At 39.5% G+C, this 21,377-nt stretch overlaps 1 protein-coding gene across 1 annotated transcript in view; it reads left to right on the forward strand.

Annotated features, from left to right (window-relative positions):
• The window catches only part of LOC124722234 (ATP-dependent DNA helicase Q5-like), a 161,310-nt gene that overhangs the window by 69,200 nt on the left and 70,733 nt on the right, over nucleotides 1-21,377 (forward strand). The window contains exon 4 of the mRNA XM_047247426.1: nucleotides 5,358-5,594. Coding sequence (XP_047103382.1) covers nucleotides 5,358-5,594 — 237 coding nt within the window. The remainder of the gene's footprint in view (nucleotides 1-5,357; nucleotides 5,595-21,377) is intronic.

The following is a 21,377-nucleotide window of genomic DNA, read 5'->3' on the forward strand; positions in this document are numbered from 1 at the left end:
TGACTGTAACTTGTGCGCTCAGAAATATTGCACCAAACCTGACTTTTCCTATCCCAAACCGTAGTTCCAGTACATTATTCCCATCACCAGAAAGACCCGGTCTCCGTATCGACCTTTAACTAACTCTTAACTTATTTGGGCTGGCACCTATGACATATTTCCTTACTTATAGAAAACTTAAATGTGATCTAATGCCCCTTAAAACACGTGACATGAAACAAAATGTAAAAATTCCTTACTGGATGACCACTGCTCGATCAACCCCTTACCTACTCATCTCACGCCCTTGGTATCCAATCCACTGGGACTTGGACTACCCTTGGTTTCCTCTTGGAATTGGCTCTCCACCTGATCAGAATGAAGTTAAAGCTGTGAAGACACTTGGCACAGAGGTGCTCAAAATGATCATTATTTGCCGTTGACTTTCCCTATACTGAGCGACATGCTGCACAAGTTGTTCGGCTGATATGCGCCCCTCTTGTTGTAAAATGAACTGGTTTATGGATCTCAGCAGATCTGACTCCAGGGTTTGGTTTAACAAGGTCAGATTCTGCCTTGGCAAAAAGTCGAAAGTGGCTTCTGGCCAGTATAGCTGTGGCTGCATAAAATTCAATTGCGTGACTCCTGAAATTGACTCCAGCAGGTGGAAGGTTGGTCTTATTATGTTACACACAGTTCCATTGATTAAAATTCCACTCCCCTCAAGCTCTATATGTTTCGCTTCGGCAAATTACTCCCTGCTTACAACAACTTGCTACTACTATCAAATTTTCATAGGTGAAGAAGATACTATGCATCCCGACCCATTGCTAGCTCAATTTTGGCTCCACGATGTCCCTCGGACAGTCTATTCCTTTCCCCCTAGCTAAAAATAACTGCACCGTGCACATGTCCAGATTGGTGCATACCATTTTTGGCTGAACATACCATTATCTTCCTTCTATGGCAGCTTCATAATTCCTCCATTGTCATCTCGGCGTACCGGTTGCTAGCTGCTGAAATCAGCAATACGTACTTATTTTTCACTTCCACAAACTTGCTCTACGCTCCCCTTTTCAGTGACTGAGGACAGGGATCACCATCATCCTTCCTCCATCTTCAAAATGACTGCTGTCCCTAGCAGGTTCACAATACTCAAAAACACATACAACATATGAAAATACAATGCCTAATTAATCTTTGCAAACCCAATGACACATAACAAGAAAAAAAAAAAAAAAAAAAAAAAAAAAAAAAAAAAAAAAAAAAAAACTACAAATACTCCACTACTTTCTGGATTGCAAAGCCTACGATACATCATGCTGCTTGCTGAATATCTCTCCTCACTCTTTCTTTCTTCCTCTTCCCTTCCTGTGACACGCCTGGAATCACATCCGGACAACCCTTAAATGGCCATAACCGCCAAATGTGTACTATCATTGTTCTAGTTGGCAGCTGAAGTTTAACATTAATGTGAGATGTTGTTTTAACAACTTGGTATGGCCCTTGATACCCTGTGAGGAACTTCTTTGTTTTCCCTTTTTGTGTATAGGGGCTGACTCCATTACCCATTGTCCCACTCTATAATGTGGTAAACCTCCTTTCTGCTTCACTGTGTCTTCCTGCCTTTCCAAAGCCTTCATATTCACCTTTTGTACCCGTTTCCAAACATCCCGAATTGTTCTTGCGAATTGACATACAGATTCACTGGTCCTTCCTTTCTGTAGCCTCACCAAATCAAGTGGTGATGGCATTTTTCACCCGTACGCTACCTCATACGGAGACAAACCGGTATTTATATGGATTTTTGCATTATATGTGCATACAATATGCTTCAAATACTCGTCCCACTGATGGTGATGAGAATCCACATAAAAACTCAGCATCTTCCTGATTGTTCTGTGTATCCATTCTGTCCTTACGTTGGCCTGTGGATGCAATGCGCTTGTCCTCAACTTCTGTACGTTCAACATTTTACACTGTTCCTTCATTAAATCTGACATGAGGTGGTCCCTTGGTCAGTAATTATTGTCTCTGGTACACCAAACTTCAAAATCCAGTTATTTACTAATGCTTGCGCAACCATTGCTGCCTGTTGATTTGGCAGAGCCACCATCTCCACATACCTCAAAAAATGGTCTATTATTGTCAGAACGAATCAGTTCCCTGATGGTGTTCCCCTGAAGGGTCCTAAGACAGCAATCCCCAATTGCAATTGCTTCTGGCAATTGTTGTAGTTGTATCTGTTTCCTACTCAAATCTTGACATACAATTCTTGACATACTGATCCACATTTACTTTCTTGTCTCTCCACCAATGCCTCTCCGCCATTCTCCTACTTGTTGCTCTACACCCTCCATGACCAGATAACACTTTATCACATGCTTCCTTTAAAACCTCATCCCTCAGCTTCGCTGGCACTACTACCCTTGGTCCTAACTTCGTTTCCCTGCACAGAAGACCGTCATACATATTAAATTGTGGCTGTGACTGATACAATTTACAATTGTTGTCAGCATCCTGTAATGCTTGCCATACTGCTAGGTGACAGCCTATGACTTCTACTTTCGCCGCCTTTCTACTCAGTACATCTGCATTACTGTGCTTCTTCCAGGCTTGTGCATCACCTTGTAGTCAAATTCACAAAGCCTCACATCCCATCTAGCGAGTCTAGTGGACAGATCCTACACCCCCAACAACCACTTCAACACAGCATGATCTGTCACTACCTGAAATCTTCTCCCATACAAAAAACATTTAAAATATGTGATTCCATAGATTATGCTAAGCATCTCCCTCTCTGTTGTTGAGTAATTCCTCTCCGTTGCATTCGACTGCCTAGACGCATAGGCTACAGGATGTTCTTTCCCATCAATTTCCTGACTAAGGACACACCCTAATGCTTGATTCGATGCATCACATGCTAGTATAAACTCCTTTTCAAAATCTGGAAACACAAGAACCGGACTTGATGTTAACACTTCTTTCAGTTTGTCAAATGCTTTCTGACACTCCTCTGTCTACTGTAACACCCCAAATATGGAACCCCTAATGAAAGCCCTTTGGTAGTAAAAGAGATAGCAAAATTAATTATCTTGACGTTGACGGAATTTACTGGCAACAAAATTAACACTATTTCAAGTTTGACTAACAAGAATACTATGTAAGTAATAACGTTTATTATAAAGAAAGGACTAAATGAAAGACTATCAGATGATACGAAGCCTGAAACTTTAAATCAATAATTCAAAATATGTTCTTTACGAAGGTTAAACCCAGACCATAAATAGATCAGAGATAACATTTATCCAAGAAGAGAGTTGTAGCTGCATTGAGCTGTAAGTTGGCTGTGACTACAATGTAACACTGCAATGGAGATATTAATTGAGTCTCTCTTGTAGATGTTGCAATAGTAGTAAGCCTATTGAATGCTACTAGATTGTTTCAAACTGATTTGAAGTTTTAAAAGTTTTCCAGTATCGACTTGACGTACTAGTCAGAATTTTGAACTGAAGTAAAATAACATTTACAGTTTAGACAGACAATGGAGCAGTTGTTATATGTGAAAGAAAAGTAAATTGCATGATACCTGATTAACACTGGGACTTAGCCTTTGTGATCTGTGATTGTCACGAACATCAAAGGACACAGCGATATACCAACTGCCAACATAAACTCTATTATTAGCCACGAGTAGGAAACAGCTACATGCGATCACAAAGAACTTACAGTTGCGCTGTGTTGTTGGAAGCTGTATTCAATGTCAGAATCACTGATGCAAATAGATTCAAGACCCTGAATGACAGATCAGTGTATTTTCAGTGCAGGTTTAAATAATTACGAAGTTCAATAAACTCCAATAGTGCTTTGTGTCGGCTACATCATTTAATGAAAATTTACTGTGTAATTGTGAAATTAACTATTACTTGAGAGAACACAGAAGTTAAAGGTGATTTAGTGGATTTACTAACAGTGAACAGCAAGTTTAAACCGAAATACGGCGCTTTCTGTACGTTGTCAGAAGAGTGGAATTACGTCGTATTAGTTGTTGAATTAACACCCTAGTGATGCCTTGACGATGCTATATTAATTAATAAATCAACATCCTCACAAAACTATGATGTGGCATCGGCTTGAGTGATGGACTTTATAATTCAAGATATCCTATTATCTGCATTTGAACTCTTCATTCACAAACCGGGTATAAGAACTACAGTTATCAAGTTCGTGTAAGTGTATCAGCCTGTCACGAACACACAAAGCATATTTGGTTAATTGTTTCAGATGAAGGGAGTTGTTGCGGTACCGAGTGGTGCAGTCACTGTCGGTTCGAAGTAAAGAAGACTGACAGACTTCGAACACCAGTGCTTCAATTTTAAACAAGGGCTGCTTAGACATTCTGGCATGCTGCTCCATCGATACATTGATATCAGTCTAAGGGAGATAGTGTCTGAAACTAATCAACCAAGTGAGGGTTTTGTTTTTAACAGTTACAGATTGGAGTCGTTGTGATCGACAGACGGTATACCATGTCAACCAGACTGGGACAACCATCACCATTGAGCCAACACAAATAAAATGCCACATTATTTGGTGCCACAATGTGCGGTGCCTGATGCTTCGCAAGTACGAGACATACGAGCACACCTGCAGAGGGAGCGATGCAACACGTTGGAGAACTGAACCAGTGCTAAACGTTGGTAGAGACAGCGACATCAGCTGCTGATAATGAAGTGAGCGAGACTTCAACAGTACGCAAGCAGATGACCTAAATTATAAATCACTACTCAAAATAAGTGATTGTCCAGGTATGGTAAATTTTGGTTGCTTTATCCAATTGGTAAGAATTTCATTGTGCTGGTGTCGAGTAGATCATAAGATTAAGATCATGTGACGATTGTGACAATAACTATTGTGGGTACTAGTAAAAAGTGATAATAAATTTTTAAATCGTGTCAAGAAGAGGGAGAAAGTTGCGTAGTAATTTTAAAAAACATGTAGCGGAATCCTGTGATGATATAAGTGAGCTATCAGACAATGATGAAATTAATTGAATGGTTGTTAATGGGGTGGGGGGGGGGGGGGGGTGGGAGGGTGGAATCTTTTGTGAGTCAGAAGAAACTAATGTTCCTAATGTATCTGACTCTGGGACAGAAAGTAAGGAAAAGATATCTAGTGATATGACTTCCGATAATAAGGATAAAGTCGACAATGAATACACGATGAATGTTAAAGTGATGGGGGTCAGGAAAAATAGATGTCCTTGGTGGCATTTTGGAAAAATGGGATATATTGGATGATGTAAATGTTATGTTCTCTGACATGGACATAAGTTCGCTGAACAGCAAGCGACTTTAAATGTTAAGTTCTCTGAACAGCAGGCGATGTTGGAGAAGAGATTCTCTGGTATAGATGCAAAGTTGACTGAACAGCAAGCATCTATAGCTGCTAAATTTGTTGATCAACAACAGGCTTTAGAAATTAAGTTTGTCAAACAACAGGTCAATTTAATTGCAATTTGGGAGACCAAGCTAGACGAACAACAGGCTAAGGTTGATGTTAAGTCTGACAATCTAGAGTCAAGATTAGCAGACCGAGAAAAGGAAGGTGTTAAGGTTATTAATCATGTCAATAAAATTGATTAAAAGGTCAGTATGTTGTCAGAACAATTCTGGAGTATATCTGAAAAGGTAGCTGCCTTGTCTGAAAATAATATTTGTATCACAGAAAGAGTAGAGGGATTGTCAGATCGTATAAATGATGTGGAAAAAAATTCAGTGTGTAAAGTGGACACATATATGTTATATCAGACTAAGAAGCTGGAGGAAGATTTATCCGAATAGATAGCGAATAAAACCATAGAAATTAACGGACAAGACTTTCGGCCATTGAAAGTGCTCAAAACCAAATTAAGGGCCAGGCGATAACTGATAATTCACTGATAGAGACTTTTACTAGTGAATTCTGTCAAATTAAAAATAAGATACTTGACGAATACCCTAAGGGTGATAAATAAGCAGTTAATAACATCCAGTCTTCCAAGCAACAGTCAGGGAGCGATTCCAAAGAGGAAAATGGACGAATGTGCAACACCAAAAAATCTAACTGTGAGAGAAAACACCTGCAAATGCAATATAATACTTGTGTAGATGAACTGTGGGAAGCTAATAGCCAATCAGCTGAGGAGGATGATCCTTATGTTCAGAAAGCATGCATCTCATCATTGAAAGTCGAACATAGTATTTTTAAAAGTTGACAGTTTCCCACATTTTCAAATGAAAAGAATAATATTCACCCAAGGGTGTTCATCAATTCATTTAAAAGAATATTCTCTCATAGCTGGATGGAATACGATAAATTACAGTTTATCATGTCAAAGATTGTAGGCGAGGCAGCCTTATGGGCCGCTGAAGTTAATGAGACCTGTAGCTCATGCTCTGAATTTGAGAAATTGTTTCTGGTGATACTGGTCTCTGAGTAAACAAGAGAAACTGCATAAGGAGGTATACCATTAGAATTTTATAATTCGAAAAAGGGAACCCTCAGGCAGTATTTTGAATGCTACTTGAACAAAACGCGTTATTAGACAGAACCAATTTTGAATAGAGACGTTATCCGAATATTTAAAGGTAGGTAACCCTTAAATATTCAAGAGAAACTAATTAATGTTCCTGATTCTGACATTGAACAGTTCCTCTCAGTGATCGATTCAATCAATATGCTTATGGATGATGCAAAGAAGTGGCATAATAATAACAACCATTATTACGCTAAGAACAACAGTAGTAATGATGCGTGGAATCGTGGTAATCAATTTAATAATCGTTCTGGGGATTTCAGCCATAATAACGGTAATTCCAAGAATGGAAATGATCATTTTGAGCACTACCAGAAGAAGAATCAGAATAGGAACACAAATCATCAATATTGAAAAGGGAATATTGTGGGAACCAACAATCAAATGCCCAGAACGGGAAGTTTCCAGTGAGTTAATGTTGTAACCACTAACAGAAAGAGGAACTATGGGGGGCGGCAACCACTTAACCCTCAATACTATGATTATAATAGTAGGAATGATTGCATTCCCATGAATCAACAGAATCAATCGAAGTGGGGAAATTGTCCAATGTGCAATGTAAGTTGGAGAAATTGAAAGCCTCCAAGTGCATCTTCCGGGTCCAATAGACCCATACCTTTATCAGATGGAAGAGGTACAGTTATGGATAATTCGTATCCACAACCAGGGAACAAAATTCATATAGTTGAGGTGCATGAACAGCCTAGGGACCAAATGGATGGTCGGTCAAACCAATGCCAGTCATTTTAGGCCTTCCTTGGGTGACTGCTATTGAGGAAGGAGGCACACGTCGTGAGCTGATAAATATAGTGGACTACAATACGGGACATGATATTCAAGAGGATCTTTATGTTTGAACCGAGACAGGAAACAAATGAGAGTGGATATATTTTACAAGCAATTGTAGAAGTAAAAATCAATGACGTACCAATGAATGTGCTCATAGACATAGGACCGACAGTTAGCGTAATGACGATGAGTTCTCTAAACATGGTTAGTAAGCAACGAAAGGTACTGACCTTACCAGTAACGGGCTGCACGATGTCAGGAGCGTTTAGTGCAAAAGTGCAATGCATTATTAAACAGATACGGGTGACCGTAGAACTACCAGGGAAGCCATTGAATCCACCTTCTTAGTAGTATCTCGGATGTCAATGCCGTGTATTTGGGGAATGGATTTTTTGTGTGACTACGGTGCAGTGATGGATTTTAAGGAGGGTCTATGTACATTCATGGTTAAAACTCAACCATTAAAGGTAACTTTATTAAAGAGGAAACTTATTTTAGGAAAATATTGCCAAAAGTCTAACAGTAAATGCCATATGTTTGGAAAGCATTATTTGTATGGAAAGAAACAATGCTGAGATAAATGTGTCAAGCATCATTGAAAAGGTACATAAATCGGAATGTCTGTCTATAGAACAACAAGACGAGTATTTAATAACAAACCAGGCATTATTAAAGATTTTGAATATTGTATTCAAACATATCCACACTCTATGTTTTGTAAAACCACTTATTCGGTTCCCTGGTCAAAAAGAAAAACCATGGCCAGAGAAATAAAAAAGATTATGGGCTGGGGAATAATTGAAGCTTCAAATTCTGAATACTCAAGTCCATTGTTAGCAGTAACTAAACCGAATGGTGATATTTGGGTAGTTCTTGACGCTCGTGACATTAATAAAATTATAAAATGCGTAAGAACTCACCCTGAAAACTTAAAAGAACTGTTGACCTCCCTCGACCTCCGAAGTTCCTACTGGAAAACTAAAATATCAAAAGAATCAAGAAAATATACGTCATTCATTTTCATGGGACGGAGTTACCATTTCAAGGAAATGCCATTTGGTCTCAATATTAGTGTGGGTGTTTTCATAACTGCTTTGGATACAGTGCTAGGACACAGTTTGTTAGAGTGTGTCACTGTATATGTAGACAATCTACTGATTGCCACTGAGTCCTGGAGCAAGCATGTCGAGTTAACTGATTGGCTGTTTAGTAAATTTCTTGAGTATGGTCATGGTCAATTTGACAAAACCTAAATTTGGCGGGAATCAGATAAAATTCTTAGGACATATCGTGACACCAGAAGGGATTGTACCAAACCCTGAAAAGTTGGATGCCATTAAAAATTGTCTGTATCCACAAAATAAAAGGCAATTAAAGTCATTCTTGGGCCTCGTCTCTTTCTTTAGAAAGTTTGCGTCACAGCAGTTGTTAAATAAAGACTGTCTGTTACGTTTGTTACGGAAAAACATTCTGTGACACTGGATGAAAGCATGTAATAAAGCTTTTGATGATATTTGAAATACTTTGATAAAAGCTCCATTATTACATCATCCCCAAATGAAATGAAATGGAAATGAGCGTTTGGCATCATTGGCGGGGAGGCCCATGTGGGGCAGGTCCGGCCACCTTGGTGCAGGTCTTATTACATTCGACGCCACATTGGGCGTCCTGTGCCCTGGATGGGGATGAAATGATGATGAAGACAGGATAACACCTAGTCCATGAGCGGAGAAATCCCTGACCCAACCGGGAATCGAACCTGGGCCCATTGGACAGCAATCTGTCACACTGACCACTCAGCTATCCGTGTGGACATCCGCAAATGAATAAAGATTTGTATGTAGCAATGGATGCAGCTGAAACAGGATTAGGTGGTACACTATTCCAAATGGAAGATGAGAGTGATATAGAAACATTGAAAATCATCGCCTTTGCTAGCAGAACCTTATCCGGTTGTGAGAGATTGTACAGCACCACGGAGCTGGAAGTGCTGGCAATTATTTGGGATCTTAAAAGGTTTCAGTATTTTGTGTATGGGAAAGAAATTACAGTTTATTGTGACCATAAAGTGGTAACGTTTCTAATGACCAGTATGATGCTGCATGGCTAATTAACACATTGGGCATTGTTTGCTACTGGAGTATAACATAACCATTAAGCATGTCAGGGGAAGAGATACTGTTGTCGTAGATACCTTGTCAAGACTGTCGATTGAAAAGGTAGATGAGAGCGAAGAAGAAAGGGGAATGGACTTCAAAGAAATGATGTTTGAAACACTTCCGTATAGGAAATAATTTAAGCAAATATGTTCATGAATAGGACAGATGCAAAAATTAGATGTTAAATGGAAAAAAAATAGAAGGAAATTAAAAGAAGAAAATGATAGTAATGTTAGTGACCATTACCAGTTACAATCAGATGTACTATTTTATCGAAAGAATGAAGAGGATGATTGGGAGATATGCATTCCTTCACAGTGTGTTGAGACATTACTGTGGTTCATGCATGATAGGTGGGGACATTTTGGAGCCCACAAATCTGTGATGAAATTACAACAGCAATGTTTTTATCCAGGTTTATTAAGGAGAGCTCAGGAGATACTCAGAAGACCTAAAATTTGTCAAAAAGCAAAGCCTGTTAATTATTGTCGTAAGGGTGTATTGCAACCAATTATACTGACAAAACCACTGAGTATAGTCTCGTGTGATACATGTGGGCCATTTCCCATAGCCAAAGGAAATTTTAAATATATATTCATGATGTACTATTCTCAAAGTATGTGAAACTTTGTGCTTTACGAACAACCAATGTGAAACCCATCTTGAGAAAGAGTACCGATGACTATTTGGTTAACGTAGGGAAACTGGGAATGCTTATTTCAGATAACACTTCATATTTTCAGAATAAAGCATGGAAAGAAACAATGAAGGTATGTGGAATTCCTCATGTATTCATTGCATGCTTTAATCTGTCAGGAAACCCAATGGAAAGAGTATTTCGAGAAGTAAATAGATTTGTAAGAACTTATATATCGAATCAACACCATAGGTGGATTTAATTAATTATACATTTTGAAAAGATGTACAACGATTTACCACATATGTCAACTGGATATTTGCCCAATGAAATTCTATTTCATATGTAGGATAGTGATAATTGACTTGGTAATTTAGCATGCACACAAAATGACCCAAAGGATTGTGATGAAATTATAAAGAAGGTATACTTAAATTTACAACATAAAGCAAAGATTCATAAACATCAATTTGACAAAAAGATAGGCTTAGGAATCGCTTATAAGGTTGGTGATAGTATTCTATTGAAGAATCATCCCAAGTCTTCAAAGATAATAAAAATCAATCAAAAATGGAACAATCTTTAAGAAGTACTGTACAAAATCTTTAAGATACCACATGAAGGAAGCTACCTATTAGAAGATGAAGAAACCAATAGGATAAAAGGGGTGTACCGTCATATTGAGTTAAAGAGATATTTTAGTTAATTGAAGATTTAGCTTTTAATTACCCATAGTTGGAGGATATATAATGCAGAAATATTTTACAAAACTGTTTGTGAATTTTATTTTATATGTAGAAGTAGTGGACAGTGAATTGGTTTTAAGTAGTTTTTGCTACAAGAAAGGGTTATATCTAATTAATTTATTAAGAAATGTTATGAGCAACAGGTCCATAATGGTAACTAATTTGTATTAGTTGATCTTTATTTAATTAAGTAGAAACTGTTAGGTGATATTCTCATGTTAACAGTTGATGTTTTCATATTTAATGTGCCTCTACTTGTTTGTATTTGACAAACGAGACATGAGTTTAAATTATGTACGCGAGCACAATGAAAGATCTTACCATAGTTATTCATGAATAGGGGAATAGACTTAACAAAATCACTTATTTTGAGGATTGAGATGCTAAAAGACAAATAAAAATGAATATAATATAAATGGTTGAACCAGGGATACATGATAAAAAACTAACTGATAAGAACAAAGGAACGGTACAAGCATGAGGAGTATTGCACGTGTTCACAAACTGACAGTACACGTGTGTGAGTGAAAATATTAATTATACCTACAATGAACATTATTGACTAAGCTAAGAGACAATGTACAATGATAAACATTAAGAACTGTGGTAATGAGGTGTGATTTCACGTCAGGTAGTACTTAGTCCAAAAAAAGAAGTGATTTAGATGTTTCAGAACACTCAACAGTGGTGATGAAGACTGTCTTTGGACAGATTTGTTGACATATGGTACAGTCTAATGGGAGCACAGCCACTGAACAACCATATGCGGTCCGATGTTGTTGCAGCTTTGCCCTGGTAGATCAATAAGAAGCACTGACATCGAAGCGGGCCATGTTCGCAGCTTTGCATGGTCTGGTGCAGGTACAGCGGCAGTGTGGCAATGCACCGAAGATATAATTGTGACATTAAAATGAAATGATGAAATATTTAAGAAACATAAACCCTAAGTTCAGTATTGATGAAAAAAGAACAATGTAATGATTCAATTTTTTGTTTGTGTATGTGTGTGAATGCCATTAAGACAGTAATAATAAAAAAAGGAGACTTTACCTGGTTAGGAACATTGAAGTGGGAAGTCACGTACCCACTTCATCGTCCGGGAGGCATGTGTAACACCCCAGATATGGAAGCCCTAATGAAAGCCCTTTGGTAGTAAAGTAAATAGCAAAATTAGTTATCCTGACATTGATGGGAGCTACTGACAACAAAATTAACATTATTGGAAATTTGACTAACAGGAATACTATGTAACTAATAACATTTATTATAAAGAAAGGACTAAATGAAAGACTATCAGATGATATGAAGCCTGAAACTTTAAATAAATACCAAATATATTCTTTACGAAGGTTCAAGCCCAGACCATAATTCGATCAGAGATAACATTTACCCAAGAAGAGAGCACAGCAATATACCAACCGCCGACATAAACTCTATTATTAGCCTTGAGTAGGAAACAGCTACACACTATCACGAAGAACTTACAGTTGCTCTGTGTTGTCGGAAGCTGTAGTCAATGTCAGAATCACTAATGCAAATAGGTTCAAGACCCTCAATGACACATCGGTGTGTTTTCAGTGCAGGTTTAAATAATTATGAAGTTCAGTAAACTCCAATATAACCTTAGTGCTTCATGTTGGCTACGTCATTTAATGGAAATTTACTGTGTAATTGTGAAATTAACTATTTCTGGAGATAACACAGAAGTTAAAGGTGATTTAGTGATTTTATTAACAGTGAACAGCAAGTTTACACTGAAATACGATGCTTTCTGTATGTTGTCAGAAGAGTATTTTATCTCTGGAATTACGTCGTATTAGTTATCGAACTAACACTGTAGCAATGCCTTGATGATACTATATTAATTAATAAATCAACATCCTCACAAAACTATGACGTGGCATTGGCTTGAATGATGGACTTTATAATTCAAGTAATCCTATTATCTGCGTCTGAACACTCATTCGCAAACCGGGCATAAAAACTACAGTTATCAAGTTCGCGTAAGCTTATCAGCCTGTCACGAACACGTGAAGCATATTTGGTTAACTGTTTCAGATCAAGGGAGTTGTTGCGGTACCGAGTGCTGCAGTCACTGTGGGTTTGAAGTAAAGAAGACCGACCGACTTCGAACACCAGTGCTTCAATTTTAAACAAGGGCTGCTTACGCATCGATACGTTGATATCAGTCTAAGGGAGATAGTGTCTGAAACTAATCAACAAACCGAGGAGTTTGTTTTTAACAGTTACAGATCTGAGTCATTGGGATCTACGGACGCTGTTTCATGTCAACCAGACTTCGACAACCATCACCGTCAAGCCGACACAAATAAAACGCCACACCACTCAAATTTCACACCCGTCCGTAACAATCGTGTCAATGGCTGTGCTAAATCTGCAAAATCCTTCTCGAACTTTTGATAGAAATTGCAAATTCCAGTGAATGACTGCACTTCCTTAACTGTTTTCGGTTCCTGAAAATCCCTTACATCCTGTACCAACCTCAGATCTGTTGGCACTCCTTCCTAACTGATAGTATGACCCAAATATTTTACTTCTTCTAATGCAAAATGACACTTCTCCAGACTTATCATCAAACGAACTGCTCTTAACCTCATAAAGACTTCCTGTAATGGCTGTCTATGTTCCTCCATACTACTTGAAAACACTATAATATCATCAAAATAGACAAGACACTGCCGTGGTTTCAGACCCCTCAAGACACTGTCTAGCAACCTCTGAAACATTGCTGGAGTGTTTTTCAAACCCAATGGCATTCTGATGTACTGGTAATGGCCTCCAGGAGTAGAGAATGCAGTTTTTGGACGATCCTCTGGAGCCACCTCTAACTGATGATAACCACTTGTCAAATCCATCATAGAAAAGTACTGGCACTGTCCTAAGTGATCCAAAGTCTCTAATATGTTTGGAATGGGGTATGTTTTATTATTGAGGTATCAGTAGTGACAACAGAACCTGTATTTCTTAGTTCCATCCATATATTTTTTTAGGCACAACAACAATGCTTGCTCTCCAGCAACTATTACTATGCTCAATAATACTGTCTGCAAGCTGCTGATCAATGAAATCCTCCACAATTGTCTGCAAATATCTCGGTATTCTGTATGGTTTATGGTAAACAGGTGCTTCATTCCCTGTTGGTATCCTATGTTGAACTAATGGAGTTGCTGGCAATGGCCCTTGCAGAAAAAACAAATCCTTAAATTCCCACAACAATTCTTCCATACACTCCTTTTCTCCTCCTTTCAAATGCTTAATTTTGTCGCACAGTGCAGTTCTACCAGCAGTTAGTGGTTGATTGCTTCGCCTACCTCTCAAACACCAGCCTGTATCATCTGTCACATCTGAATTTGCTACGAAAACTCCTTTTCTCAAATTTACATCTACAGTGCTAAAATTAACCACGTTCACGGGAACTACTCGCCCGTTGTTCCCCTCCTGTATGCGTACAATACCACGTTTGACAAAAAAAACCCAATGGACCCAAAACTTCATTATCCTCCAATGGTCCAACAACACATACTGTACTCACAGGTAGATTTGACTCCACGATTACCCAAAGTGACTTCCCGGTGTCTCCAGACACACACTCATGTGAATTAAGCCTTAATGCTAATCTATGCAGTTGAATTGGTTTGTTCATTACGTTGAACACCCCTCATGACAGCTCTGCATCGACCTCAGTTTCCCCTAGCTGAAATAACATTCCACCAAGTTACACAGTTCGTTGTCCAAGGTCAATTTTGGCATGATGTTGACGCAAGAAATCTACTCCTAGGATCATGTCGTAGCCCTTGCTTACCCATGGTACTACCTCCATGCATGCATCAAATCAGACTTTCCCTATGTGAAAGTCAACTGTCACTGACTCCAAAGGTGTGACCTCCTTATCCCCCACTCCACGCAACCTATAATGTGGTGGGCCTAACTTCCTTCATCCCATTAAACTCTTAGTAGCTACTGACACTTGTGCCCCTGTGTCTAACAAAATCTTAAACATTCTAGTTCCTCTGGATCCTACCACTGAACACTCCACCCCTGCATACGTATTTGCAGCTTTGAAATTAAACGGGAGTTCCCTTAGGTGAGTCTTGGGCCCCCTCTGTCGTTTAATGATTTCCACCTCTACTAACTCCACTTCTCATCCTCCACACTGCTGATTTACACCCCTTCGTCTGTTCCTCGGTGAATGGGTACATTGCCTCTGCACGTGTCCCATACGACCACACTTATAACATTTTACACCCACTGTAAACACTGTTTGTCTATCATCTACCCCCATTGCCACATCTATTTCCTCACATTGGATTGCCAACTGAATGGCCGAATACAAATCTTTCGGAGTCCCTTCATGCACTTTCCGTGATTTATGTGGCAGTAACCCCCTCAAAAATACATCAAGTGCCCTTTGCTTGGCCCCTGCAACAGAACACCATTCGCTTCATCGCTCTGACCCAACTCGTAAGTGTACTCGTTAATTTCTCTTATTCTGTCCACAAATTTCTCTATTATCTCCCCCTGTCTCTTCATCATTGTACTCTACCTCTCCCTAAAGTACCGAGCGCTATTCTGTTTCTTGTACCTTTGTAAAAGCCCCTCCTTCAACTGCTTAAACTGTCCTGCCTTTCTTAAGGCCTCAGAACACCTTACATATATCTTTGCTTCACCCATTAATCTTGGCTACATGTAACAACTGTTCATCGGACCAACCATTCATTAAGCTGAAGTTTCCAAGTCCTCCACAAATGGTCGCACATCCTCAGATGCCTTGCCAGAAAACAGAATAATCAAACTTGCGACAGCTGGATCAATCTCCTGCTGCAGCATCCTAGGCAACAACGACTGATCTGATGCGGATTCCCGCTCGCTTCTAGATGTTAATTCACTCTTCAACTGCATATTGTCCACTGTCAACTGTGCTACCTTTTCCAACAAAATCCGTACCGCTTCTGGTTCCGACACACCTTGCATTACAGACTCTGCCATTGTGTTGCTTTCATGCCCCGTTAATCCCAAAACAAAACCATTAAGTACAAAAATAACTTGACTCCCTACGCCTCAGTATCATCATACTCAATAACATCATACTCAAACCAATATAAAAGTAATTAAATGCCATGAAAAAAAAAAATCTTGCTGCCCCAAATACACTAACACTTACTATTACAACAAAAAATAATATGCCCATGCAAAACATCTACAATGGCCTGCCGTGAGCCAAACTCAAAAACACAAAAAGAAAGAAAAGTCCAACACTCAAAGGAAAACTGGTCAAAACTCACCACATCTTGTGATGACTGTAATGTAGGCACTGGGCTCGAACGTTGTACTGTACAGACGACATCCACTATTCTGACACCAAATGTAGCAGCAACTTCCGACAGCGAATGTAACAGCAACAGAAAATGTAGTGGGAAGAGGTAGAAGGCACTGTATTAAGACTCGTCCGAGCTTTCCAAGTGATTTATTGTTTCCAACTACATGCTGCGTTCCCCTCAGTCTGCATCATCGGGTCCCGCAATGCTGAGGATGCCACCTCAGTGACCTGTCAAGCACTATGCTAATGTGTCGGCCTTGTACTGCTGCGGTGGTATGGCGACATCAAGGCTGCCCCGGCAGCCCACTCAGCAGTCTTCGTCCTGTGCTGCCTCAGCGCCGCCTGCCGACAACTGCTAGATGGCTTGCACTGTGCATCCCTGCTGGCGTGGCTTGGCTCCTGGCGCCAACAAGAGCCCGTGATCCGGCAGCTGAATCTGCGGCCCTCGCTCTGGATATCTCTGGTGCGTGTTGGGAGCCAAGACGACTGCCTGCAGTAGCGAACCGTGGAGTGGCCTGCCGCTGGCTGGCTACAGACCCCATGTCAGCCTCAGAGGATCGAACCAGCGACCCACTGTGGACTGGAATGCTGGCGCCCCATCTGCTGCTGTGTGTAGTCAGTGGTGTGACATGCCCCCACCGTCCAGGAGAGGTGCCACACTTGAATGCTTTGTTAGTGAACTGGCACCTATGTATATGTGGCTGTGCACCTCTGTTTTGCAAAACGTGGTGCTCTGCGTCACATACTCAATAACACTTAGATTGGCCAGTGGGCCCCTTCTGCCTGTGACTTGCGCCATGCAAGCTGCTGCGTGTACTTTTTCCGGTGGTTCTACACCCCTGTGGCCTCTATTTTACTTTACAACTGCTGGTGAGAGTAACTCACTGTAAACAGGCCTGCGCCTGGCTGTAACTTGCGTGCTCAGAACTGTTGTACCAAAGCTGGCTTTTCCTATCCCAAACGCTAGTGCCGCTACAGTATGCCTGTGAGAGAGGAAGCTGTCATCAGGGCTAAGGGTGGATGAACTCCATATTGAATTCCAGCATTACCGATGGAGGGTGCCACAAACTTGTAGGTTATTTTCAGCCAGATGTCCAGATACTTTTGATCACATAGTGTAGTAGTTCTTTTTTTTTTTTTAGTTTATCACTTTTTCAGAAAGTTACTGTATAGCAAAATAATGGTTTGATATTCTATCAGACAGAACAACTACCCCACATCTCTCTTTAGATCAAAAATAGTTTGCTGGTTTCAGTATGGTTTTAAGTACGCCCAAATTCCTTCTTAAGCCTTACTTTCCTCAAATTGTTTAGACTTGTTACTAGAATCACTCAGCTGAAGGACAGTACTAGTGAGCAACATCAAATTATCTAAAATATTTTCCAAATATTGCTGTTCTACAACTTTCTTTATATCGAGACTTGTCCTAGTAGAAACTAATGAGATGTAGTTGGCATAATACTTTAGATTTCCATCAGACTCACAGTAAATACAGTACAAACATTCGTCTTATTTCCATGTGCAGGCACATAATGCATGACACAATTGATCATCACACACCATGTGGTGTGGATGCAGAATTTTTTTCTGGGCAAGGGGCACAAGTATTAGAAGTGTGAAGATGTCCTTATAGGTTTTGTGAGTCTAATTTTAAAATAAACACACACACACACACACACACACACACACACACACACACACATACACACACATCATTATTGTGTAAGAGGCAATGAAAGTTTCCTCTTGTGTTTCCTACAGGAGATATCCAATACGTCCTCAGCATTCATCATTGATGCAATATTTTCATAGATATAGATCAGTGCCAGTCCATTTAAATGATCTTCTGTTATCCTGCTGTGAAGATACATCTTCATAGGGCACAAGGTTGAGAAGGATTTCTCAACAGTGCTAGTTGTTACAGAAAATAAGCACAACTGGAAAAAGACTCTATTTGGTAGCAGTGTTGCTGTTTTATTGGCCTCTTCTATAGACTTTTCCATATTTTCCTTAAATTGTTGCCTAATTTTTAGCTCTCCCTTCAAAGCTACAAAACAAAGAGATTGTCTTTATATGGTTCAGCATTTTGCAAAACATTCTCTGCATCTTTATCACTAAAATTTTGTGATAGCAGTTTTTGTAGATGTCCAGTTCTTTGTAGCTGAGTTGTGGGGAGTCTTACTGACATTTCATTCAACAAATGATCAAGAAGTATGAATACTGACTAGATGGTAATACCATTCTAGAGACTGTGTCTGAAAATTTGGTCTTTTGCTCTGTTGAAAACATAGCTGTACATTGCTACGTAAACAGAGTGCCACCTGGAAGCATAAGAATTTCTGAAATTTCTACATCAATTAGTAATGGTGTCCGTTTATTAATATATTCAGTTAGCTTTTATCTGTGGCTTCAATCACATATCAGTAGTATTGTTATGACGAGTAACTGTCGGAGAAGCACAGCTTGTGAAGTGTGGCGTCCCCTCCACTACCCAATTGTATGAAGTCATGTGTTATATGCCTTTGTATGTCTGTAGCATCACAGCCCCAATATGAGTGAATCAAATTCAGTGCAGATTTTTTTTTTTAGTTATTTGAAGGCTAGTTTAATCAGAATTGTCATGACAATATATTTGATGATTGTTCAGCTGTTTAAAGATTGGTTGATTTGGGGGAGGGGACCAAACACTGAGGTCCTTGGTCCCATTGGATTAGGGAAGGATGGTGAAGGAAGTTGACCATGCACTTTCAAAGGAACCATCCCTGCATTTGCCTGAAGTGATTTAGGGAAATCACGGAAAACCTAAATCAGGATATCCGGATTTAACTTTACTTGCATCGTGAGTAAAACCTACACTATAGCTTATTTGTCTGCTACACAATCATGAAATGATAAACATCATGTTTGTTGTATGTTTATCATAAATTCTGACAAAGAGAAACAAGAAGCCCTAACACCACAATTCACACTTATATTAATTCCAGGCTTTCTGCATTTTTTGAATAATTCACAATTACATGCTGCCCATAGGAAAAGACTGTGGTTATGCTGAGATTCTCTCTCTCTCTCTCTCTCTCTCTCTCTCTCTCTCTCTCTCTCTCTCTCTCTCTTCCCCCCCTCCCCTCCCCCCCCCCCCCCCTGCCTTCTCACTCATTGGACTGTCTGAGGTACAGGGACATGCACTCCTATTCTCCCCCCTCCAGGACCAACTTTGCACACCACAGTGCAGAATAAAGTTCCCTAACACATAGCAACTTTGTCGTAATCATCATATGCAAAATACTACAGTACATCATATATTTCATGTGTCTCATCAATTAAATGAAGAAAAAACCATACCTATCAATCTACCTGATCATATCATCACAATACTCACAGTTTTTCCAGTTACAAGAGTATTAAAAATGTACAAGAACAATATCTTTTGTGATGGCACTGTTGTATAAAACATTCTCAGACTTCTTGCAATGTCAGTTCAGGATAAAACCTCAAGCTTTCGACAGTTTCCACCGTTTTCATCATAGGGAGCAACTGACTGTCAAAATCGTTGCTGTGGTGGTCTTATACAGCCCAAAGAGAGCTTCTGATTGGTCATTAGTCACGTTATGCTGTCACAGGTGGTGTCAACTTGTGCACTGGTGGTACCACAGCTCCTGCTGTAGCGTAAACATTGCGACAAATATGTATGGTTCTTTTTGGAGTCACGAGGTTACTTCCATGAACCACTAAGATTAAATCTGCCATCACAGTTGAAGGTTTTCTCACACATTCTTATTTCTACAGCATCTTTAATTAGAGAGTCCCAATATGTGGCAGCCTGGGACAATAATTTTGTTTTGTCGAATAGTATTTTATGTTTGTTTGTGAGGCTATGCTCAGCAAATGCAGATTTCTCCAGCTCATGATTTTTTTTAATATGCCATTGATGTTCTACACAGTGGTGCTGATGGACTGACCAATGTAACTGCTTCTGCATTCACAAGGGATGTTTTAAATTCCAGGAATCCTGAGGGTGTAGCATCTGCTTTATCTTATTAGGAGGTCAGAAAAACATCTGATACCTCATCTTCCCAGGCCTCTGCCTCTTTCGTGTGATGTAACATCGCAGAAGGGAAGGAATGCAGTCAGTGGCTCATCATGTGAATGTTCAACATTTTCACATCTCCTTTTCTTGGTGAATGCTGACTTGATATCATGTGATCCATAGCCGTTCTTCCAGCACACATACTTCAGATGATTGATTTTGGAATCCAAGTGGTCTTCATCAGAAACATTTTTTTGCTCTGTGTACCAGTGTATTTAAAGTTGCTCTCTGCTGGTACCATTGTGGTACAACAACGCTTGGATGGACGTCTCGGCTACTCGGTGTACTGCAAGCCAATGCACATTTATTTATATCTGAGTGCTGAGAGTTTTCACCATCCAGTACAATACTGTTGAATGAAGCAAACATTTTGTCCCAGGCTCCCACATACTAGGATGCTATAATTAAAGATGCTGTAGAAATAAGAGTGTGTGAAAAAACCTTCAATTGTGATTGTGCATATAACCTTAGCTGTGCATGGAAGTAAGTTCTCAATGCAGAGAAGAGCCATAGACATTTCTCACATTGTTTATCCTATGGCAGGAATTCTGGTGCTACCAGTGCACTTGTTGACACCATCTGTGGCAACATGATGTAACTATCGACCAATCAGAAGCTGTCCTTGGGCTATGTAAGGCCACCACATCACCGGTTTTGGCAGTCAGTTGCTCCTGATGATGATGACAGTAGAAAACATTGGACGCTTGAGATTTTACCCTGAACTGATGCAGCAACAAGTCTGAGAATGTTTTATACATATTACAAATGTTCCTCAGGTATTTCCAAAATTCAGGTTTATGCAACTTCTTTGAAACCAAATAGCACAGTAATTCAAAGTATAGCAAATGTAAAAGATGCTTCGCCTCAAAGGCACTTAAAATATACCTTCTCAAAATTCAAGACAACTTTTTCACTATACAAGCACATATCTAAATAAATCTTTCAATTATGTCAATGTAAAGTACCTTCAGTGTAATCATCTTGCAGAATTTGTCAAATTTAACCAATAAGATGCAAACTTCATTAAAAAATGATACACTGTGTGATCAAAAGTATGCGGACACCCAA

This window comes from Schistocerca piceifrons, chromosome X, assembly GCF_021461385.2.
Source record: "Schistocerca piceifrons isolate TAMUIC-IGC-003096 chromosome X, iqSchPice1.1, whole genome shotgun sequence".
NCBI lineage: Eukaryota > Metazoa > Arthropoda > Insecta > Orthoptera > Acrididae > Schistocerca > Schistocerca piceifrons.